The 22,816-nt window shown below is 25.7% G+C and overlaps 1 protein-coding gene across 1 annotated transcript in view; it reads left to right on the plus strand.

Annotated features, from left to right (window-relative positions):
* The first annotated feature begins 6,246 nt into the window (after positions 1–6,246).
* The window catches only part of LOC126904704 (uncharacterized), a 27,470-nt gene continuing 10,900 nt past the window's right edge, over positions 6,247–22,816 (plus strand). Inside the window, exons 1-6 of the mRNA XM_050683928.1 lie at positions 6,247–6,259; positions 6,596–6,622; positions 15,395–15,452; positions 18,792–18,905; positions 19,587–19,607; positions 20,610–20,771. Of these exons, the coding sequence (XP_050539885.1) occupies positions 6,257–6,259; positions 6,596–6,622; positions 15,395–15,452; positions 18,792–18,905; positions 19,587–19,607; positions 20,610–20,771 (385 nt within the window). The 5' untranslated portion in view covers positions 6,247–6,256. The remainder of the gene's footprint in view (positions 6,260–6,595; positions 6,623–15,394; positions 15,453–18,791; positions 18,906–19,586; positions 19,608–20,609; positions 20,772–22,816) is intronic.

Raw genomic sequence — 22,816 nt, forward strand, 5'->3', positions numbered from 1 at the left:
CCATAAAATCGTTTGTGTTATGAATTCTGACTTTCACAATAACAATTACAATTACGATTATAAACCCCGATAAGAACGACGAGATTATATGGAATCTGTCCATCCACAGATGACACGAGATTTAGTAGGAACAGTTTGTACTGATCATGTGTGTATGTCAAATCCGAGCCGCGTAACTTTCGGCTCGTGTAACACGATCCAAAATAATGCGGTCCTACAAAAATGCCTGAATGAAATTGAAGAACGCGATGCGATTCAAAATATTTCGAATAACTCGCGGTTGCAAGCGATGTATAATTCCATATAAATACAATTTTTACTATTGGGTTATATTTAATATATCAAAAATAAAAATAAGTTTTGATGTATAATAATCAACCCAGTATTTGTAGAATTATGAGATTTTAAAAATTGTCCCTGTGGATAGAGGATAAGAATACTTCCATGATCCCTTTATCAGTCGTAAGAGGCGACTAATGAGGTTGCATTAGGTTGACAGCCGACATAACATTTTGTCAAAAAGTATGAGGAGTCCTGAACAAAACTTAGACGGATTGTTCCAATTCGGATGTACATGGGAATTCTATAGACTTTCAAAAGTATAAGAAAAACAGTCTAAAGATTTATAAAAAAAATGCTGATCACCCTCTTATCAAACTTTTTTCAGTGTAATTTATTAACAATAATTCCTCCAATTATTTCGTTATAGATTGAATTTTCATAAAAAAATCACTGAGTTTTATTATATTTTTATAACAAAATTACAAAAATGAATTTAGTAATTTTTTAAAACAAATATCAAATTTAAAGTAAAAAATATATTTTTAAGAATAGTTTTATAGTATTGTGATGTATAGTTCATACAGTGTACAGGGTGATTTTTTTTATTATAACCCACTCAATTACTTACAGAATAATAATAATTTAAACATTTTTTTTTTATTATCTTTAGTTACACATTATTCTTGAATTATTAACTATGTAATACTTTTTAAGTTCATCCCTTATGTCTTGTAAGGATGTCAACAGTAAATGGCATTTGAATTTTTAATAAACTTTATTTGTTTATTAGATATAAATATTATTTATGTATTATACATTAGGTATAATACATAAGGGATTACAAATATAGGTAGCTAATTGGTTTTTTATGACATTGCTGTCACAGCCACGGATTGTTTATTATCAATTATGACTATCAATAGATATAATTTCTGCATGGTCAGTTAGTGTATTTATAAACTCGCAACAATGTACCTTACTATCATTGATAATAACAATACTGTGTACCTGCTAATATCGATGTCATAAAATAACAATTAGCTACCTGTATTTGTAATCTCTTGTGTATTATATGTGTATATGTATACATATAACTCAAAAATTTAAAACTTTAAATGTTTATATCTAATAAACAAATAAAGTTATATTAAAAATTCAAATGCCATTTACTATTAAATTAAAAACTCAAACATTTTATTAAGTTCAAAATATGTGTTCCCATTTAAAAAAAACAAAGTTGACACCCTTTTAGTTATTATTGAGGTGGACATAATGCCTATGCACTCAGACCTGTTGGTCCATTGTGCGCAAGTTGACACCCTTACCAGGCATAAGGGATGAATTTAAAAAGTATTACATAGTTAATAATTCAAGAATAATGTGTAACTAAAGATAATAAAAAAAAAATGTTTAAATTATTATTATTCTGTAAGTATTGAGTGGGTTATGATAAAAAAAAAATCTCCCTGTATATAAGTAGTGAAGGGGTCATCTTATTGTTGCTATACAGTTGATTGACTGTTGTGTCATCAGTATGGGTGGTAATATAAGTTGACCTTCTACCGTCTCCGTGCGGACTATCCGCAATATTCATGTATTATTAATTTGTTATAAACGTAATATATATTTATTAATTTATTATATACTAAAAGTCGACGTCTTATTACTTTATTATTAAGCACCTTATAGACTTTATAGTGTTATTACAGTATTATTTTTAAGAGTTTAATGGGAATTTATAATTATATTTTACTATTAAAAGGAGAATGGATTACATGAAATTTTGAGCTAACGAGTGATGTTGATGTAAAAAAAGGTGGAAAGAGTATTTGGAAAAATTACTAAATGAGGAGTATCCAAAAGAGATATTATAGGATATCTCGTGGAACGAGGGACTGGTAGATTAAATTAATGTGAAAGAAGTATGGGGGCTATGACATCAATTGAAAAGAACAAAGCATTAGGACCAGATGAAGTGCCAGTAGAAATATGAAAAATATTAGACCATGTTAGCATAAGATGGTTCAAATATCTTTTTAATAAAATCCTATTAGAAGGGAAAATGCTAAAAGAATGGAGAAATAATATTGCGGTGACAATATTTAAAGGTAAAGGAGACATATAGAAATGTAGAAATTATAGAGGTTTAAAGCTTATTAGTCATATTATGAAAAATTGGGAAAAGATAATAGAATAGAGACAAAGAAGAACACTAGATGGGTGAAATGAGATCAGGAACGATGTGTTAGGAGAGATGGAAAATTTTAAGTATTTAGGATAAGGAACGAGCATATAAGAGGGAGGAAGTATAGGTGTAGGATCAATCGTGAATAATATGAGAGAAAATAGACTTAGATGGTTTGGTCATGTTATGAGGAGAGAGGAATCGAAAGCCGTAAGAACAATTATAGAAATGAATGTTGAATGAAGAAGAGGTAGAGGAAGACCACAAAAGAGATGGAGGGATGTTATTGAATGCGATATGAGGACGGCTGATGTAAGCGTAGATAATGTGGGAGATCATGTCAAGTGGAAGTTTGGGATAAGAGTGGCTGACCCCAAGTAGTTAGAATTAAGGCGAGGAAAAATAAGTAAAGAAAATATAATATCTGAACTTTAAATGTAAGATATTTTACATAGACAAAAAATATCTCATATTATTACAATTTTGAAGTGAACAATATTATTTATATTTATCTAGATTATTAATATTTTAAAAATATCTGCAGTGTTTAATTTATTTTATGGTTAATTATGACAGTAATTCGATAATGGATAAAAGTGTCGTATCACTTAATAGCTTACAAATTAATAAAGCCTTTAGGTCGTAACTTAGTAGTGTTGTCCATTTTGACATAGACGATATTGTACAACCCTAATAACATTATTTTTAAAAATTGCTATCTAGGAAGTTGTGCCTGTTCACTAGTAAGCAAAAGATTATACAAAATCTATGACTGATTTTAATATGTAAAAGATTCTAAACTCTCTATTTTTTATTAGAAATATTAAAATCTGCCCTTAATTGAATTTTTATCTTTCTTGAATATTAATTTTTTTTCATATTTTTTGGAAAATATATTTTATAGTTAGATCGACACCAATATTTTTAAAATCTTTCACTGAAACACAAGATTCAAAAATACTTATATTTATGTAAATTTTTTATAAAGGCGGTATTGTGATAACTCAATGTGTCCCGGGGGTGACTTCTTAAAAGGATTCAGTACAATAATCACCAAGTCGAATATTAAACACAAAAAATATATTCGTAAGTTTCTTTGGGCTGTCAGCCGACGCCATTTGCGTTAGAACATAGACATTAAACTCTCAGATCAGCTACCCAATAAGAAAAGTACACAATACATTTTTATTATTAAAAATTAAAAATTAGGTTGGATTTATTAGTAAAATAAAGTAATTTAAACGAAGATTTAATGTTTTAAATATTAATATTAATTAACATTTATTTTCATAATAATAAATAAATAAAACATTATTATTTAATGAACAAATAAATATAAATTAAAAGATTCACCAAAACAAAATTCACTTTAAAATTTCTAAGTATTTTTTAATTGAAAAATATTACCGAAAGAGCTGGTTTTGATGGGGAAAAATGGCTTTTATTGTCAGAATGGATAGTCTAGCGATCCCTCGCGTGAACTTGTAAGTTGAAGCTTTCTATTCTAATAGGTTAATTTCAATGGGAGAACTGCGCGTAGGCGTTACTTAAAAATCTATACAATAAGTAGATTTTATCCCATAATTAGCTGGTTATTTTGTATTTTAAATAAGGGAACCCTGTTTTGGTGATCTTGTATCTTCATAATATGTGACACACGTGTACAAACAATAAAATCATATATGCAAATATTATAAGTGTTAATATAATATTTCACTAATTCAATGACCTATAAAATAAGTGTTAACTGAAAAAGTAAACATAAATAGTATACCAGTAAGAATTGTATATAAATGTCTAAAATTCAATGTTAATACAGAAAATAACCTATTTTTTCCATAATACTCTTAATTGTGATTGTAAAATCATGTTTTAAAAATCCAAATAAAATTTGCTAAGAATCGAGCTCCGTTGAGCTCTATAGTGAAAATAATCTTTAGTTACAGAAAAATATTCATAGAATAATTATAAATACTTTATAACTGCTTATATTTGCTAATAAATCATAGAAGCCTTATTACATATAAAAAATGTCGATAAAAATTACCATATTGTTTGTTTTTTAATAAAGATCATATTTCGATTACAACTCTTTTTATTACAGCTCACATTTTACTTTTCACCAATTAATAATATTGTACATAAATTATTAGTCATTGGTTTTACAAAGGTTTTATTTATAAATGAAAAGAAATTTGTCGTTCAACAATAATCAAACTAAATAATATTTTAACGAATATCTTATTAAACGGATTATTTTACTTATACTAAATTTAGTAATACTGAAATCTATTATTAAGATTACAGAACTATTATACATTTTTTAGAACATCTGAAAACAACCTGTATTATCATTAATGTAGAGAATACTTAAACGATTTTTTTCTTCTTTTTTTTAACTGGACTTAACTAGCAGGTCTAAAAGCTACCCCTTTAGAGGCTTTTTAGGTTGACAGATTGTGCTAACCCGTAGTATCCCGACAGGAGTATTTGTAAAGAAATAAGTTGTGATGCTGAGTATTATTATTAATTTGTTTGTATGCATTTGGGTCAACGGTCAGGTCAAGCCGGCATATGACAAAATAAATAAACCGTAAGATCTTATGGTAAATTTATGAAGTCTAGTATTAGTAATAATAACAATGCTCCTAATAAGCACATTATTTATTATATCATTTTTATTTTCATGAATTTTCAGCTGTACACCATCACACTAGTCAGTGTTGACGATAACAGTATATTCGTGTTATCCGGTGGTTGGTAGATGGGACGGGCGGGAGGCAGCACCACCAGAAACGTTAGCAATTATGTAAACCAATAAGTCTCCTGTGACTTATATGTGCCACAAATATCGCTAAATCATTTTGTGACTCGTAAAATTATTATCGCTTTTAATAAAACAAATAAACTTTATTATATTTTAGTGTATCAAAAATGTGTGATACATATTTATTTTTAAATACCCACATACCGTTGTAATAGTTACGAAGAACATACAGAGTGATTTCTTAACTACACTTTACGTAATATCTTCGAAAATATTTGAGCTATCTATAATTTTATTTTTTTTAACAATAATAGTTCTTGTTGAGCTGTTTTACACAAAAAAATATTTTTCTGCTTTTTTTTTTACCCATGAGCTGGTTGGCAGTATCTGTTTGTAAATACTGATACTTTTAATATCCTTGAGGATCTTTAATTTAGTAGCTTCCCCTTACTTTATGTATCCTATGCCGTTGGCACCTGTTAGAGTTCATCTGCTTTTAGCGGTGATTTTTCACCTCGAGGCAATAGAATGATTGTAAAGAGTACTCCTTATACCTAGAGAAGATCGGATTTGTCTGCTACCATTCTTTATACTTTAAATTTTCAATATTAAAATGACAAACCTAATTTTTTTTATAAAATCGAATTAGGGTTGCTATTTGAAAATCAAAAGTTCATACCATTTAACAGTATAAGGGATGCTAGCAGAAAATTAAATTTTCGTGAAAAGCAGCTCAACATAGAACAATTAATGTTAAAAATTATTGATTAGCTTTAATATTTTCGAAGATATTTCATGAAGCGTAGTTAAGGTATTACTCTGTATATTGCAGCAATGCTTTATCATAGTGTCATTATAAAAACAAAACAAGTAAATGTTTCTCAATTATTTATCACGTAACTTCAGTGCTAATTTAAATATTGTCAATAAATTACTTTTAATATAAAATCAGTTTCAAATATTCTTTACAAAATTAAAATTCAAAAAAAAATTATAAAGGAATCAGATTTTTTAGAGAAAATATGGTACGTCAAAAAGGTTTTGTATAAAATATTAATCAATTTTTAAAATATTTTTACCATTATAAATTGTTTTTAGTAATGCAAAAAAATTAATACCATTTAATTACACGATATAATAATGATTATAATTTGACCACGTTATAATTAATTCATTTCAGTTATGTAGAAAATAAAATATATAATTATAGCAGTTAAATTTTTTTGTCTTCACGATGAAAACAGACATCAAAGTTAATAAAAAAAAGCGATTTTTGTAAAAAAATTATTTTTTATATTTTTAACTTTAGAATGCTATAACTTTTTGCAAAAGGTATGGATCAATATAATTTTTTTTTATAGATGCTTGATGTCTTTACTTATAATTTGGTAAATTTTTTTTATAAATCTGACCCTTTACCAAAATTTACTATTTTTATTAAAAAGGTATGCAAATTCTAAAAACAAACAACTTATGAATTAACATTTCAGATGTTATTAACAATTTTTTAAACGAGAAGTGAAAAATTAAGAAATATGAATTCGAGAAATGCCTTGTGATAAAAATAATAACAACAGCGTCTCACCTACAGCCATCACTATATAATGTTAACAACTTCCAAAATACTGGTCCAAAAGTTATTATGACCAGTCATTTTCTTAATCACATTATTTATTATCCAAATGACAACTTTTTCACAAAAAAATATCTTTTTCAACTCAACTTTTGAAATTGTTTCAGAAAGTCTGACACTTTTATATATATCTTAAATAAAAGCAAATGTAATATACTTTATTATGGGGGAAAAAAATTTGGATTTTATTTTGTCTTTACGGTGAAAATGGCTACCGGATGCTATTTTTGTGTGAAAATTCTTGATTTTATTTTTTACATTTTTAACTTTATAATGCTATAACTTATTGAGAAGTGAATGGATCAACACAATTTTTTTATAAGAAATAATATTTATATCCCTTTTTCATTCGACATACTTTATCTAAATCAGAATATTAATAAGGAAATAGCAAATCATGTAGCTTTTGGAATTATTCACCAATATTTTAAAATTAAACACTATCTAAAAATTTGCATCCAAGCATTTTTTATGACAGTGATTTTAATCACTGTCAGATATCATTATACTTGATCCAACTATGCCACGTCACCACTGTGCTGCGACCCCACTGTGCTGGGTTTTTATATTCATGGTTGAAATAAAAAATAAAAATTTTATTATTCCATTTGCTATATTGTATTAATATGAAGTATTATTATTTATTTTAAATATCAATTTAAATAATATACAGATCGATTCAATTATTATAAACCACTTAATAATTCTAAAAATAAACCCAACACATTAAGGTCGTGGTTCAATGGGGATTTGATATAGTTAGGATAAGTATAGATGATATCAGACAGTGTTTAAATTCAATATAGGATCATTCCGTGTGAAATCACCTAATATGTGATCTGCTATAGTTCAGGAATTTTTGAAATTTTTATCATAGATTTTTGAAGGTCATTGAAAACAAAAATTATTTTTATTATTATTTTCTATTGTTTTTTACCAGATATCGCAGTTTTTATAATTAAAAACATGAAAAAACACCTTATGTTCTAGAGCCTATAACTTTACATCCAAATAAGCTATTATTGTGAAACAACACAGTTTTACTCATTAAATAGTACAGTGTCCTAGAATAACCTGACGATAAAATTGAATAACACACCAAAAAAATTAAATACAGCGTTGATGTCGGTCTCTATAGATAGCCAATAAGATCAATTTTACTCATATATGGTTAGTTGGTACCATAGAGTCTTGGACAAAACAACAACATGTGTTCACTGTTGAGAGCTATTTTCGCAATAACGAAAATACGCGTTTAACGTGAATTTCGTTAACATTTTAAGATTTAGCCGCGGTATCCTATTCCTGCTCGCAGAACCCTATTAACCTGGGTAAAAAAAACTTCCGTGAAACTGTTACAGTATCGACTAAAAAAAAAACGTGTCGGCAGAAGAGTGAACGAACTGCAGAGAATGTTGAACGAGTACAGGAGAGCTCGCAAATTAGCCTGCTTCGATCGGAATGATTGGGTTTGGTTGGATTGGGTTGGGTTTGGTCTAGAAGTTTTAAAAAATTTGTACGAAAATTAGGTAGAAAGATTGAAATGTTGTGTAGTCACTGATTGCAAACATTTAAGTGATGTTGTTTTTCATATTTAAAATTGATATAATTTTGTGTCTTGTGTAAATGTTTTATTTCATATTACCCATTATTTTATGCTTTATTCAATTTTGAAATCGTCAGGTTATTCTGGGACACTCTGTACTTCAATTTCAGTTTTATGTTTATGAATTTTGAATTTTTTTAACATCGAAATTTTAATTTTAATTTTGAAGTATTTAAATAGCAAAATTTAAAGATCAACATATTAAACTATTTATAGAATATAATCAGATTATTTAAAATATTCTAAGAATATAGTTTGACAGCGAATATTACATTCTCACAATATTTTAAAGGTATATTTTTAAAATATTATAAAATAAATATTATACAAAAGATGTTTTATGAATATTTTATAAAAATTCAATATTAGGAAAATTACAAATTACCTCAGTTGTCTAACAAAATATATATATTTAATATTAAAAATATTATATTGATAATAGTCCATAAATATTTCGAGTTAAATATTCTATATTTATTTTAATTAATATATTAATATATTCTCAAAATATAGATAAAAAAATATTTTAAAAAGTATTTTGTAAGAATATTTTGTCAATATTAATATATTGAAATTGCTCTGTAGAATGATAATTACGATGTAATTTGAAAAAAATTCGTTCAGTCACTTTTGTGTAATGAGCTGATAAAGTTTGCTATTTTTTGCATATTCAAAACTGTCAAACGATACAAAAAAAAATTATAAATCGATTCAAATATTATATAGGTTAAAAGAACATAACTAAAAGTTCTGAAAATAAAAAAAAATGTTATTAAAAATTTGTTAACCTCCAAATTTTACTATTAAATTACTGCAAAATTAAAATTAAAATTTCGGTGTTAAAAAATTCAAAATTTATAAACTTATTATAAAAACTGCGCGATATGATACAAAAACAATAGTAAAAAAATAAAAATAATTTTTGTTTTCAATTATCTTCAAGAAATCTATGATAACAATTTAATAAAGTTCTGAACTATAGCAACACATTTATTAGGTGATTAAAGGAGTTTTAATGAGGTATTTACTCTACTCTTCTATAGAATTATATCGTTTGACCTTATATATAGATAATTTTATATAGTATGTCCAATAATACACACATAAAGTATTTATGAAAAATAACTGTATACATTATACATTGTATACATACATTTTTCAAAAAGTTATAGCAATTTAAAATTGAAACAATTAAATATGAAATTGAAAATTGTAATAGAAATATTTCGTTAAAAAAAACTACGGTTGCCGCTTGCTTATAGAGTATTATCGTTGAGACATATTTTTTCTTTATACTTAAAACACATAACATAAGTGTTATTTTAACATGTTTGAAGCTCACAGTATTTCCGGAATATTTTCAAAATTTGTTGTTCAAAAGTTAAATATTTAAGGGCAATGTCTTCAACTAAATACAATTTGTGATCTTTTGATGTATCGTTGAAATAAATCGGTTGGGTAAGAGTTAAGAAAAAATGACGACAGACATAAAAAAAAACACATAGTAAAATTATTACCTTCTAAGTTTTACACCTAAGATAAAATAATATTAATAAATTTTGTTTTTTTTTTAGTTCAATGTTTCTCTCAATTTTCCATTATAAAGATTTTTTTGTTCATACCTTATACCTTATTTAATAGATAATGATCTAATTAAAAAAACTACTGGTCAATAAGATCATTTTTTTTAATCAGATTATTATCTATTAAAATAAGCTAGTTAATTAGAGGTGCTACCACTTGAGAATTTAATATTAATAATCTTATTAGGAATAAGGAATAAACATAAAACCCAGCACAGTAGGATCGTGGCACAATGAGGACGTGGCATATTTGGGTCCAGTATAGATATAATCTGACAGTAATTAAAATCACTATCATAAGAAACACTTCGATGCAAATCTATAGATAATGTTTAATTCTAAGAAATTGTTGGATAATTACAAAAGAAACAACAATTATTTCCTTAATTATATCCAGATTAGAAATTCTTAGATCCAAAATATAATATAAAATTTTAGATTTTGGATTTTAAATTTTCAACTTACAAATGCTATAACTTTTCGAAAAATGTATGTATCAACACAAATTTTTTTTTTCTAAATACATTATAAGTACATCATTCATTTTATTAATATTGAACAATTTTCCCTTATATTGGGGGCGTTCAAAACTTGAATCATTATATAAAAAATAGAACTTTTTCAACAGAACATTTGAAAATGTTCCGGAAATACTGCGTCCTTTAAACATTTGTCAAATTAGAGCTTGTCATGTACTATAAAATTTAAAAAAAAAATTTGTCCCAACGACCTATCTTCTATGCGCAAATGGCTACCGTATTCAAAAATATGCTATTTTTTTATTAAAATTCTGGGTTTTGTATTTTATTTTATTTTAAAATATCTTATTAGGGTAATACATTGACTTTCATGAATATTATATAATTTAATTGTCATAGAATAAAGTTCATAAGACATAAAAAATTAAACTTATTAAAATTTTTTTATTTTTTCAAGTAGAAAAAGTAATTTTTAAATTTGAGTTAGCTTAAATAGCCAATTTTATCAAGCGACGAAAGCAACGAAACGTTGCCAAGTCTGTAAGACTTGTGACATTCATTCACAGGGTACAAGGTTCAAATCCGTCTGTGGCAATTAATATTTTGCATTTTTTTTTTTGAGTTAGAATAAAATTTTCAAATCAATTGATGCTTATCTCATTTAGATTCAATAACTTCAATAAATATAAAGGATCATATCACTATAGTCTCCCCTCGTGAGAAGAAATTTATATACATGTTAATATTATTTTACTATGTGGTTCTTTTTGTGGCTACGATTTATTTTGCCAACCCTCACTAGACCTACTTTTTTCAACGATACGTCGAATGATCACAATTTGTATTTAGTTTGAGTTATTACTCTTAAAAATCGAAAAAATATTCCTTATTCAAATAAAAAGTAGCATAACCAGCTTTTTCCATACAAACAATTAAAATCATTAATTTCTAATATTCTTAAAGTATTCATTGTCGAATTAGATTTGATATGATAAAAGTATTCAACTACAGAAGTAAATAATTTTACTTTGTCATTTATTAATTTTTTAACTCTATTTGTGTGTGCTACTACCATTTTATAATATTCCAATTTTTTTTTGTAACATATTGCTATATAAATCATAAATTAAAAAAAAAAAATTATTTTTAGTTTCACCTTAATTTATAATTTATTATTAAGCAATTATTATAAAATTTTATAATACGCTCAATTGAGTAAATCTTTGTAAAAGCTTTTTTTTTTATTAGTTTTAGCTTCGATGCGAAGCTGAGAAGGTATTGGTTTTACTATGATGTGTTTTTTTTTTTTTTTTTTTTTTTTTGTGTCTGTTACCACTTTTTCTAAGCTCTCACCGAACCGATTTCTTTCAATGATACGTCAAAAGATCACAAATCGTATCTAGTCGAAGACATTACCCTTAAAAATTGAAAAAAATTCCTCCGTTCCCCGTAAATGGGGGAAACCTCCAAAAAAATTACAAATTTAAAAATCGCTAATTTTCAAAATTTTTTCAATTTTTTTTACTAAAATGTGCCGTAACTTTTTCAAAAATAAACATATCAATATAATTTTTTTTTTATAGATGCTTAATGTCTTTACCTATCATTTGATATATTTTTTTTGTAAATGTGACCCTTTATCTGCCCACAGGGGGGGGATTTAAAAAGACAACTTTTTCACAAAAAATTAACTTTTTCAACTTAACTTTTGAAAATGTTCCGGAAGGTCTGACACTTTTATATATATCTTAAATTAAAGCTAATGTAATATACTTTTATTTTAAAAAAAAAATTTGACCTCTGAAATCGCTACCGAATGCTATTTTCGTGTGAAAATTCTCGATTTTATTTTTTACATTTTTAACTTTATAATACTATAACTTATTGAAAAGTGTATGGATCCACACAATTTTTTTCTGAGAAATAATATTTTTAATAAACCCTTTTTCGTTCGACATACTTTATCTTAATCGAGATATTAATAAGGAACCAGCAGATCATGTAGCTTTTGGAATAAAACACCAATTTTTTTTTAATTTAACACTATCTAAAGATTTCCATCAGAGCGTTTTTTTTTATAGTGATTTTAATCAATGGCAGGTATCATTATACTTGATCCACCTATACCACGACACCACTGTGCCGCGACCCCCTGTGCTGGGTTTTTTTTAGATATATAATCATTAAAATTAATTAAATTCTGAATATTTCCATTGTAGAATCTTTTTAAACGCCAAAAGTTAATTAGAAATAATTACTATGATTTTTATTTAAGTGATGTATTACGATAAAAATGTAAAAAAATCTAACTTTTGTGATAAATCTACTGTAAATAGTAATTATAAAAATCCCTGATTGCATATTAATCTTAAGAATTTAATTTTTTTCTATTTAATAATGTCAATTTCAAACTTGCAAGTTAAGCTAAATGTTATGGTAATAAATTCATTTTTTTTTTTTTTTATTAAAACTTTCACTTTAAATGACAAAAAAAAGTAGGTTCAAAATGATTACTTTTAACATATTAAAAATAAAAATCAATAATAATTTGAAAACAATTAATTTTAAAAATTATATAATATATAATTAAAAGAATTACTAATCTGGGTATAATTAAGGAAATAGAAGTTGATGTTGCTTTTGTAATTATCCATCAATTTCTTAGAATTAAACACTATCTACAGATTTGCATCGAAGCGTTTCTTATGATAGTGATTTTAATCACTGTCAGATTAAATCTATACTGGACCCAACTATGCACCGTCTACACTATGCCACGACTCCACTGTGCTGGGTTTTTTTGTTTAATTCGGTAGCAATTTACTCATAGATGATAAAGTGTCGGGACAATTAAGTACAAAAAACATCAACATAAGGTTTCAATACAAAAAAATATTATTTTTATTTGTTCATTTTTGAAAAAGTTATGGCAGTTTTAAGTACAAAAAACATCCCGATAAAAGGTAATTTTTATCGCAAACATTACATTTTTTTTTAAATTTTCGACAGCCATTNATACATTTTTTTTTTAATTTCAACAGCCATTTGCACATAGAAGATAAGGTGTCGGGACAAATTTTTTTTTTTCATTTTATAATACATAAAATAAGCATTAATTTGATATATGTTTAAAGGACGCAGTATTTCCGGAACATATTCAAAAATTAAGTTGAAAAAGTTAGTTTTTGTAAAAAAGTTGCTATTTTAAATCAGTGGCGTCAGTTCAGTTTTTTTTTTGGGTGTGCAAGATTTCAAGTAGGCCATTTTGAAATTTCATCAGGTCATATAAAAATAGATATACCTCATTAAGTAAACAAAAAAAAAATCCAACCCAGCACAGTGGGATCGTGGAACAGTTGGGACGTGGCATATTTGGGACAAGTATAGATGATATCTAACAGTGATTTCAAATCACTATCATAAGAAACGTTTCGATGCAAACCTGTAGATAGTATTTAATTCTAAGAAATTGGTGGATTATTTCAAAAGCATAATAAAATCCTATTTTTTGTTCTACTATGACTACCATTTACACATAAAAAATAGGTAGTCGTTCCAAATTTTTTCTTTTGAACTTCTAGTACATAAATAAAGTTTTATTTTATCATATATTTAAAAAACGCAGTATTCCCAACACATTTTCAAAAGTTAAGTTGAAAAAGTTCTAATTTCTAAACAAATTTTCAAGTTTTCAAAAAATCAAAGTCACTTTTCTTAACTTTGAGGAGGTAAAATAATCAAAATAAGTTTATATTTATATTTAATGTGGAATGAGGGACTAGTAGATTTAATTAGCGAGAAAGAGGTATGGGAGGCTGTAGCATCAATGAAAAAGAATAAAGCAGTAGGACCAGATGAAGTGCCAATAGAAGTATGGAAAATATTAGGCGGTGTTAGCAAATAAGCTGGTTGAAGGATCTTTTTAATAAAATCTTATTAGAAAGAAAAATTCCAAATTAACGGAGGAATAGTATTGTGGTGCCGATATTTAAAGGTAAAGGAGACATAGAGGAGTGTGGAAATTGAATGTAATATTGGGACGGCTGATGTGAGTATAGATAAAGAAGATTGTGTTAAGTCGAAGTTTTGGATAAGAGTGGCCGACCAAAATTGAAAATGACAAAATTTATCGATTTTTAAATTAGTAATTCTTTTGGAAATTTCCACCATTTGCGGAGAACGAGGGAAAATTTTTCAATTTTTAAGGGTAATGTCTTCAACTAGATTCGATTTATAATCTTTTGACGTATTGTTGAAAGAAATCGGTCCAGTGAAAAAGTGAAAACAGACATAAAAAAAACACATCATGGTAAAATTAATACCTTCTCAGTTTCGCATCGAAGCTAAAAATTATTTATGGTTGAAAAATTGAAAGAAACATTGAACTAATAGAAAGAATAGTATATTAATATTATTTATATTTATAATTTAATTTTAAACTAATTTCATAATAATTTTCATTTCATTTTTTTTAAAGATACTATTTATACATCTTCAGTTAAAAATGTTTATATAAAAAACTAGGGATATGGTTTTAAGTTTGTTAGGTTCAACACAACATCATAATTTAAAACATCAAGTATTTTTTTGAATAAAAATGTGATTTATAATTTTCTAATTATAGTTATATATAATGATGTAATTAAACCAAATCTAAGTCCAACTAAGAACTAATCTAGTGACCTTAATCAAACTATTTAGAACTTAAACACCACCTAAATTTTATGAAATTCATTAATAAAACTAAAAAATTTATCCAAAGTTTATTTATCACAGTTCTAATCATTTTATTTAATTTCATGTCATCATAGTTTTTAATATACAATTATATAAATATCATTAAGTAACATTTGTTTCAGGATATTATTTTGTCAATAATAGTTTTTGCTGTCATTAATCAAATTGTGGCAATGGAAGGTATAATTTTTAAAAATCTATATACAGGGTGATTTTTTTATCATAACCCACTCAATTACTTACAGAATAATAATAATTTAAAAATTTTTTTTTATAACTATCTTTAGTTACACATTATTCTTGAATTATAAACTATGTAATACTTTTTAAGATCATGCCTTATGCCTGGTAAGGGTGTCAACTTTGTTTTTTTTAAATGGTAACACATATTTTGAATTTAATAAAATGTTTGAGTATTCAATTCAATAACAAATGTCATTTGAATTTTTAATATAACTTTATTCGTTTATTAGATATAAACATTTAAAGTTTCAATTTTTTGAGTTAATATACAGGTATAATACACTAGGGATTACAAATACAGGTAGCTAATTGATTTTTTATGATATTGCTATCATAGTCACGGATTGTTTATTATCAATTATGACTATCAATAGATATACATTCTGTATTGTCAGTTAGTGTATTTATAAACTCACAACAATGTGTCTTACTACCATTGATAATAACAATGCTTTGTACCTGCTAATATCGATGTCATAAAAAACCAATTAGCTACCTGTATTTGTAATCCCTAGTGTATTATACATGTATATTAACTCAAAAAATTGAAACTTTAAATGTTTATATCTAATAAACGAATAAAGTTATATTAAAAATTCAAATGACATTTGTTATTAAATTAAAAACTCAAACATTTTATTAAATTCAAAATATGTGTTACCATTTAAAAAAACAAAGTTGACACCCTTACCAGGCATAAGGGATGAACTTAAAAAGTATTACATAGTTAATAATTCAAGAATAATGTGTAACTAAAGATAATAATAAAAAAAAAATTTTAAATTATTATTATTCTGTAAGTAATTGAGTGGGTTATGATAAAAAAATCACCCTGTATAATGTTATTCAGTAAATGAGAACTTAATTAGGTAATTTTTTTTTTAAGGATCACGTACAGATATACGTGTCCTTTCGGCATACTAAAAAGAAATAAATATATAAGTCTCACAATATAAGTTTAAAGCCGTAGTATTTAATTATAAGTCTTGGGAATGTTGTTTACCAAATCTGACAAGTACAAGGTGACTGATTTGTCGTTTACCACTAAATTTCTTTTAAAATAATAATTAAAAAATAAAATTTCATTTAGTATCGATAATGAACAATAGTTCATTATCGAATTATATGCAATTATATATTTTCAAGTGTGTCTCATATCCCTTTTAAAAGGATACCAATTTAGTATCAACATACATATTTAAAAAATTCATATAATAAAAATGACGGAAAACGGTCAGCGATAGACTTAATTGACACCTTGAAACTTACAATATAATTATAACGACCAAACAGATTTTTGGAAAGCCATAGTACGTATCACACCCTGATCTTCATACAAAGTGACATATGTGAAGCTTTATACAAAAAAAACATATACTTATGTTGTCATTGGACATCGAGAAGGCTTATGATATGATCTAAAGGGATTGTGTATTGAACAATCTGTTAAAATATAAAATAAATTGAAGTATGTATTTTATTTGTTAAAAAATTCTTATATAATAGAACAATACATGTATAGCTTCAAAACTAACTTTCTTATTAACTCCTAATAGAAAATCATCTAGCTCGAAATGAAAACAATTTTTAATATATGCTTAAGTAGTCTTTTTCAACAATTTCTTGTACTTAAGTTTATTATCATTGGATTTTTATAAACCGCATACCAAATAAGAGATCATTATCTCTAATAATCTCATTTGGATCAGTGTTTTTAAAAAATTATTACATCAGTTTTAAAATGCAGATAAACTTTTGAAAATATAATTTTTTTCGGTATTGCAACTTTGATATATTTTTCCAAAATTCGAATACTGAAGGGAGTTTTTTTAATTTTTGACACTGATAAGTTCATCTATATTAAAATATTGTTGTTTTTGCATATTGATCATTAAAATCGATCCAAGGAGAACTGAGAAATTTCATGGACAAACATAAAAAAATACACACCATCACAAAACCAATATCATCTCGAAACTAAAACTTGTGTTATCATAAAACGTAAAATATTGATAAACATAACAATATTTATTACGTAAAACAAAAAAAAAAATTCGAACGTTATATTTAAAAAATTTTATGTAAGAAAAAAATAGTGATTTGCCTATATCAAACAAAAATACTTATCGTAATAAATTATGTTTCAAGCCTTTTTAACGTAAAACGTAAAAATGTAGTAACGCTAGGATGCCACTCTATATGGAAAAAAACTGGTGTCAAAATGTTAAGAACAACAAATTTCAAACAAAGAAATAAGCTAGTTAAATATACAGAGTGACGGTTTATTATAAACCGCTCGATTTCTCTCAAAATAAATTTAATATTGAAAAAGACAAATTTAGTTTGTTTTAGTTCCATGTATATCTTGATTTATCAGCTAATAATTACTTTTTAGGATCACACATTATAACGTATAGGAGTGCCTAATTAAATTTTTTAAAGAACAGCATTAATATTACATTAGTTTATTAAATAGGATATAATTTAATTCAGAAAATGACTTATGAATAACAACTTTTCAATCAATACTTTGGAAGTTATTCTCCTTTCTATACACAAAGAGTACAATCGTAAAATGTGTAGTTATGAAAATAGCAGCACCCACTCCTCACTTTCAATCATTAATTCAAATTGTTAATAACTTCTTATATACTGGTTCAAAAGTTGTTATCGACCAGTCATTTTCTTAATTAGATCACTTCCTATTTTTAAGCGAGATAAGTGTGTACGTTGCCATTTAAAAAATTAAGTTAACCATCCCTATAAGTTATAAGAGACTAGTCTAAAAAGTTATTATTAGCTGATAAATCAAGAATTACGTTTAACTAAAAGAAATCAAAATTTTTTTTTCAATATTGTATTTATTTGGCAAGTAATCAAGTGGATTATGATAAACCGATCACTCTGCGTATGTTTATATTTAAATAAATTAAGTAGTTAAAGTAATTTAATTATAATTATGAAAATCTTAATCATTAAGAATGGTGAATAATAAATAACCTAATAACTACATAAATAAGTCAATAAGATAATTCTCAAAATTATTATTATTTTAGAAGAAATCTAGTGATAAATGATAAATAAATTACTCTGTATAAAAAAATCGATACTTAATGTAATATTAACATTACATTAATATTCTTTGAAAAACTAATCATATATATGATATATTATATAATATTCACAAAACTTTTGTATAACTTAATATAAAAATATATTAGGGCTATCATTTATTTATAGAACAATATATAAAATGTCATAATTGTGGTGTTAAAGAAGCTACGTTGATCATTAGACCTTGTGGGCATGATTATTGTCAAGATTGTGCACTAGATAAGAAGAACAGTAATAAAAAAATGTGCTCATGTGGATATGGTATCAAAAAAATAGGTGGGTAACCAATGAAATTAACTACTTATTAAACATTGGAATTTTATACAACAAATTAGTACCAACTTACTAAATAACAAAATAATGTATATTTTTATATATTTTGGAGTTTTTCTTTTAATATTACATGACTTAAATGTATTTTTCAAAATATTATTTTAAATTAAGTCTTATTAAAATTATTTCACTAAGTAATTAATAAATAGAGTAAAGTGAATAGTAATTGGAAGAGGTAATTTTTAGAATTAGTCAGACTTTTTGGTTAGTATTTATGCCAAAATTTTAACTTTTTTTTTATAGAAGGCAAATAACTGAACTTTTTGGAATTTTATTAAAGAACTATTTATTGATATAAAACTATTGAACTTATAAAAATTCTGATGTAATCATTTTAATTTCATTAACAATTTTTATTAATTAAATCTAGTAAGTAAAAATAAACTTAAACAATAGAATAAATATATTGATTAAAATCTAAATTTTTTTCTTGAAGTTAACTTTTACATACATTATATATGTTTTTATACTAGTATATTCTAAATATTTCTGATTGTAATATATATATAAATTAATTACAACAAAAAAAAAAAAATTACAAATTATTTTTCAAAGTTGCATGGCAATTATTGATTCTATAACTATCAATATTTAATTACTATAACATTGTATTTTTATTTACAGTGATTGGTATTGATAATAAAAGTCAGTATACAAAATAAAAACTACCGTCAAATGGGTAAACTTGGGCCACTTAAATATTAATCATCATTATAGTGATATCCAATCCACAATATTAGTAAAATTTATTCAATTATTGTTAAGAAACATAAAATATTAGTTCACAAAAATTAAGTGATAAAATCTGTAAAATATTTATTGTCCCATGTTAGCTCATTTGAGGTATTTATTTTATTTATTCTTTTAAGTTAATAATTAAAATAAAATAATTCGAAACACCATGAATTAATTATAATGTAGTTTTTAAATGAGAAATAGACTATTAATAATAAAAGTTACCATTTCTAGATGAGTTTTATAGAACTCGTATAGAGTGTGTTTAAGCGTTATACAGGTTGATCGTCTAAGTGCTACATAATATCTTTAAAAATATAAGCGTTATAAAAAAATTTTTTTTTAATCATTATGGATCTTTGATGAGATGTTTCATAAGAAAAATTAAATTTCTACCGCTATCCCTTATGCTTAAAACTTCATATTTTCAAATGACAACACAGTAAACCGGTAGCTCTAATTGCTACATAAAATAATAATGTTACCGTGATGGTAAAACTACTGAATTGTTTCATCAAATATCGTGCATTTTAAAGTAGCGAATCTGGTTTAAAATTCATTATTTTTTATTATTTTTTTTTTTTTATAACGAACAAAAATATATAACAATAATATGGGGTTCCCATTTGAAAATCTGAAGTTGATTCAAGTTCTAAGTATAAGAGATGATGATAGAAATTTAATTTTTCTTGTGAAACAGCTCATCAAAGATCCATAACGATTTAAAAAAAAAATTGTTTATAACACTTGTATTTTTAACGATATTACGTGAGAGATAGTTAGCTGATCACTCTGTATATATAATTATGAGTTACAGTATATTTTTACTTATTAATTAATTAAGTTTACCTTTAATCCAAAATCAATGCAACAAATATACATAATTTTAAATTTTCGATATTAATTTCCTAGAAAAATTAGAGGATTGTGCTATTTGTTTATCAAGAGAATCGGATGTCATGTTTGAAAATTGCAAGCATTTTTTTTGCAATTTTTGTACGAATAGACTGATATACAAAAACGATTTAAGTTGTCCAACTTGCAGAGGAGAAGTTATGGATTATGTTGGTTTAGGTATGTTGGATATTTTAGATTTACACAAATTATTAAATCTATGGACGTAATCAGGTTGACACAGCGTCGCTTCGTGATACATGGTGCCCCGCGCCAACTTTATCAACCACCGCCCTACTATAGGTATTTGGCAGTTTGACTGACCAACATCATACGTGTTGGTGTGTGCCATACGCCAAAGTCCAATAAATGTCGCATAGCCAACGACGACCCTCCGCGTGAAGTCGCATGACTGGCCACGACGATTCGCACCAGCGCACCGTCAACGCTACTGACTCTTGACGTCCGAGGACATTGCCGGACACCGCGTCGCCGACTTCAGCGGTAGTGCCACAATATTTTGCGACATTGCTATTGATTGCGTTCGTTTTTAGGTTTTTAAATAATCTGCTATTATTTATTATTAATAAACGATCCACTAGTGTCTACAACATAAATCAGTGCCGACTACATTATTATGACGTAGTTCGTTTTTTGGCACGAGAAGTTCTAGAGTCTACAACGTTTTTTTTTTTCAAAAACGATATAGGCGATACAAACACGCGCAACTATGTCTAAATTATGTAAATCTTTGTATTTTAGCTTCGATGCGAAGCTGAGAAGGTATTGGTTTTACTATGATGTGTTTTTTTTAAATTTTTTTTCGTATCTGTTACCACTTTTTTTTAGATCTCATCGAACAGATTTCATTCAACGATACGTAAATGGGGGAAACCTCCAAAAAAATTACAAATTTAAGAATCGTTTATTTTCGAAATTTTTTCAATTTTTTTTACTAAAAACTGCCATAACTTTTTCAAAAATGAACACATCAGTATAATTTTTTTTTTTAGAGATGCTTAATGTCTTTACCTATCATTTGGTATATTTTTTTTATAAATTTAACCCTTTACCTGGCCACAGGAAGGAATTCAAAATGACAACTTTTTGACAAAAAATTAACTTTTTCTTGTTAAAAATCCTCGATTTTATATTATACATTTTTAATTTTATAGTGCTACAACTGAAAAATGTATGCATCAATTCAATATTTTTATTAGAAAGAATATTTATACACTTCTTATATAAAACATACTTTTTTTTAATATCGTACCATTTCCATTAATATAGGGGGAGGTGGGTTTAAAACTTAAAAATGCATATAAAAAGTAGAACTTTTTCAACTTAATTTTTGAAAGTTTTCCGGAAATACTGACACTTTTATATATATCTTAAATTAAAGCTTATGTAATATACTTTATAATAAAAAAAAAAAATTTGACCTCTGAACTTCGTGATGAAAATGGCTACCAAATGCTATTTTTGTGTTAAAATTTTCGATTTTATATTTTACATTTTTTACTTTAAAATACCATAACTTTTTAAAAAATGTATGGATCAATACATCTTTTTTTATGAAAAGTAGTATTTATATACCTTTCATTTGACATACTTTTTTTTTTAAATCAGACCATTTCCCTATTTACGGGGAGGCTTCAAATCTAAAAAATGCATATATAAAGTAGAATTTTTTCAACTTAACTTTTGAAAATATTCTGGAAGGTGACACTTTTATATATATCTTAAATTAAAGCTTATGTAATATACTTTATTATAAAAAAAAAAGTTTGATCTCTGGACTTGTCTTCGTGGTAAAAATGGCTACCGAATGCTATTTTTGTGTGAAAATTTTCGATATTATATTTTACATTTTTAACTTTATAATGCTATAACTTATTGAAAAGTGTATGGATCAACACAATTTTTTTATGAGAAATAATATTTTTTAATAATTCCTTTTTCATTCAGGAAAATAGCAGATCATGTCGCTTTTAAAATAATTTACCAATTTTTAAAATTAAACACTATCTAAAAATTTGCATCGAAGCGTTTTTTATGATAGTGATTTTAATCACTATCAGATATCATTATAATTGATCCAACTATGCCACGATCCCGCTGTACTGGGTTTTTTGTTTTATGCGTTTCATATTGTTTTAATTATATATTTCATAATATCATTTGTGTTATTTTTGATTTTTTTTTTTTTTTTTTTTAAGTATTTT

This window comes from Daktulosphaira vitifoliae, unplaced genomic scaffold, assembly GCF_025091365.1.
Source record: "Daktulosphaira vitifoliae isolate Bord-2020 unplaced genomic scaffold, ASM2509136v1 Scaffold_4, whole genome shotgun sequence".
NCBI lineage: Eukaryota > Metazoa > Arthropoda > Insecta > Hemiptera > Phylloxeridae > Daktulosphaira > Daktulosphaira vitifoliae.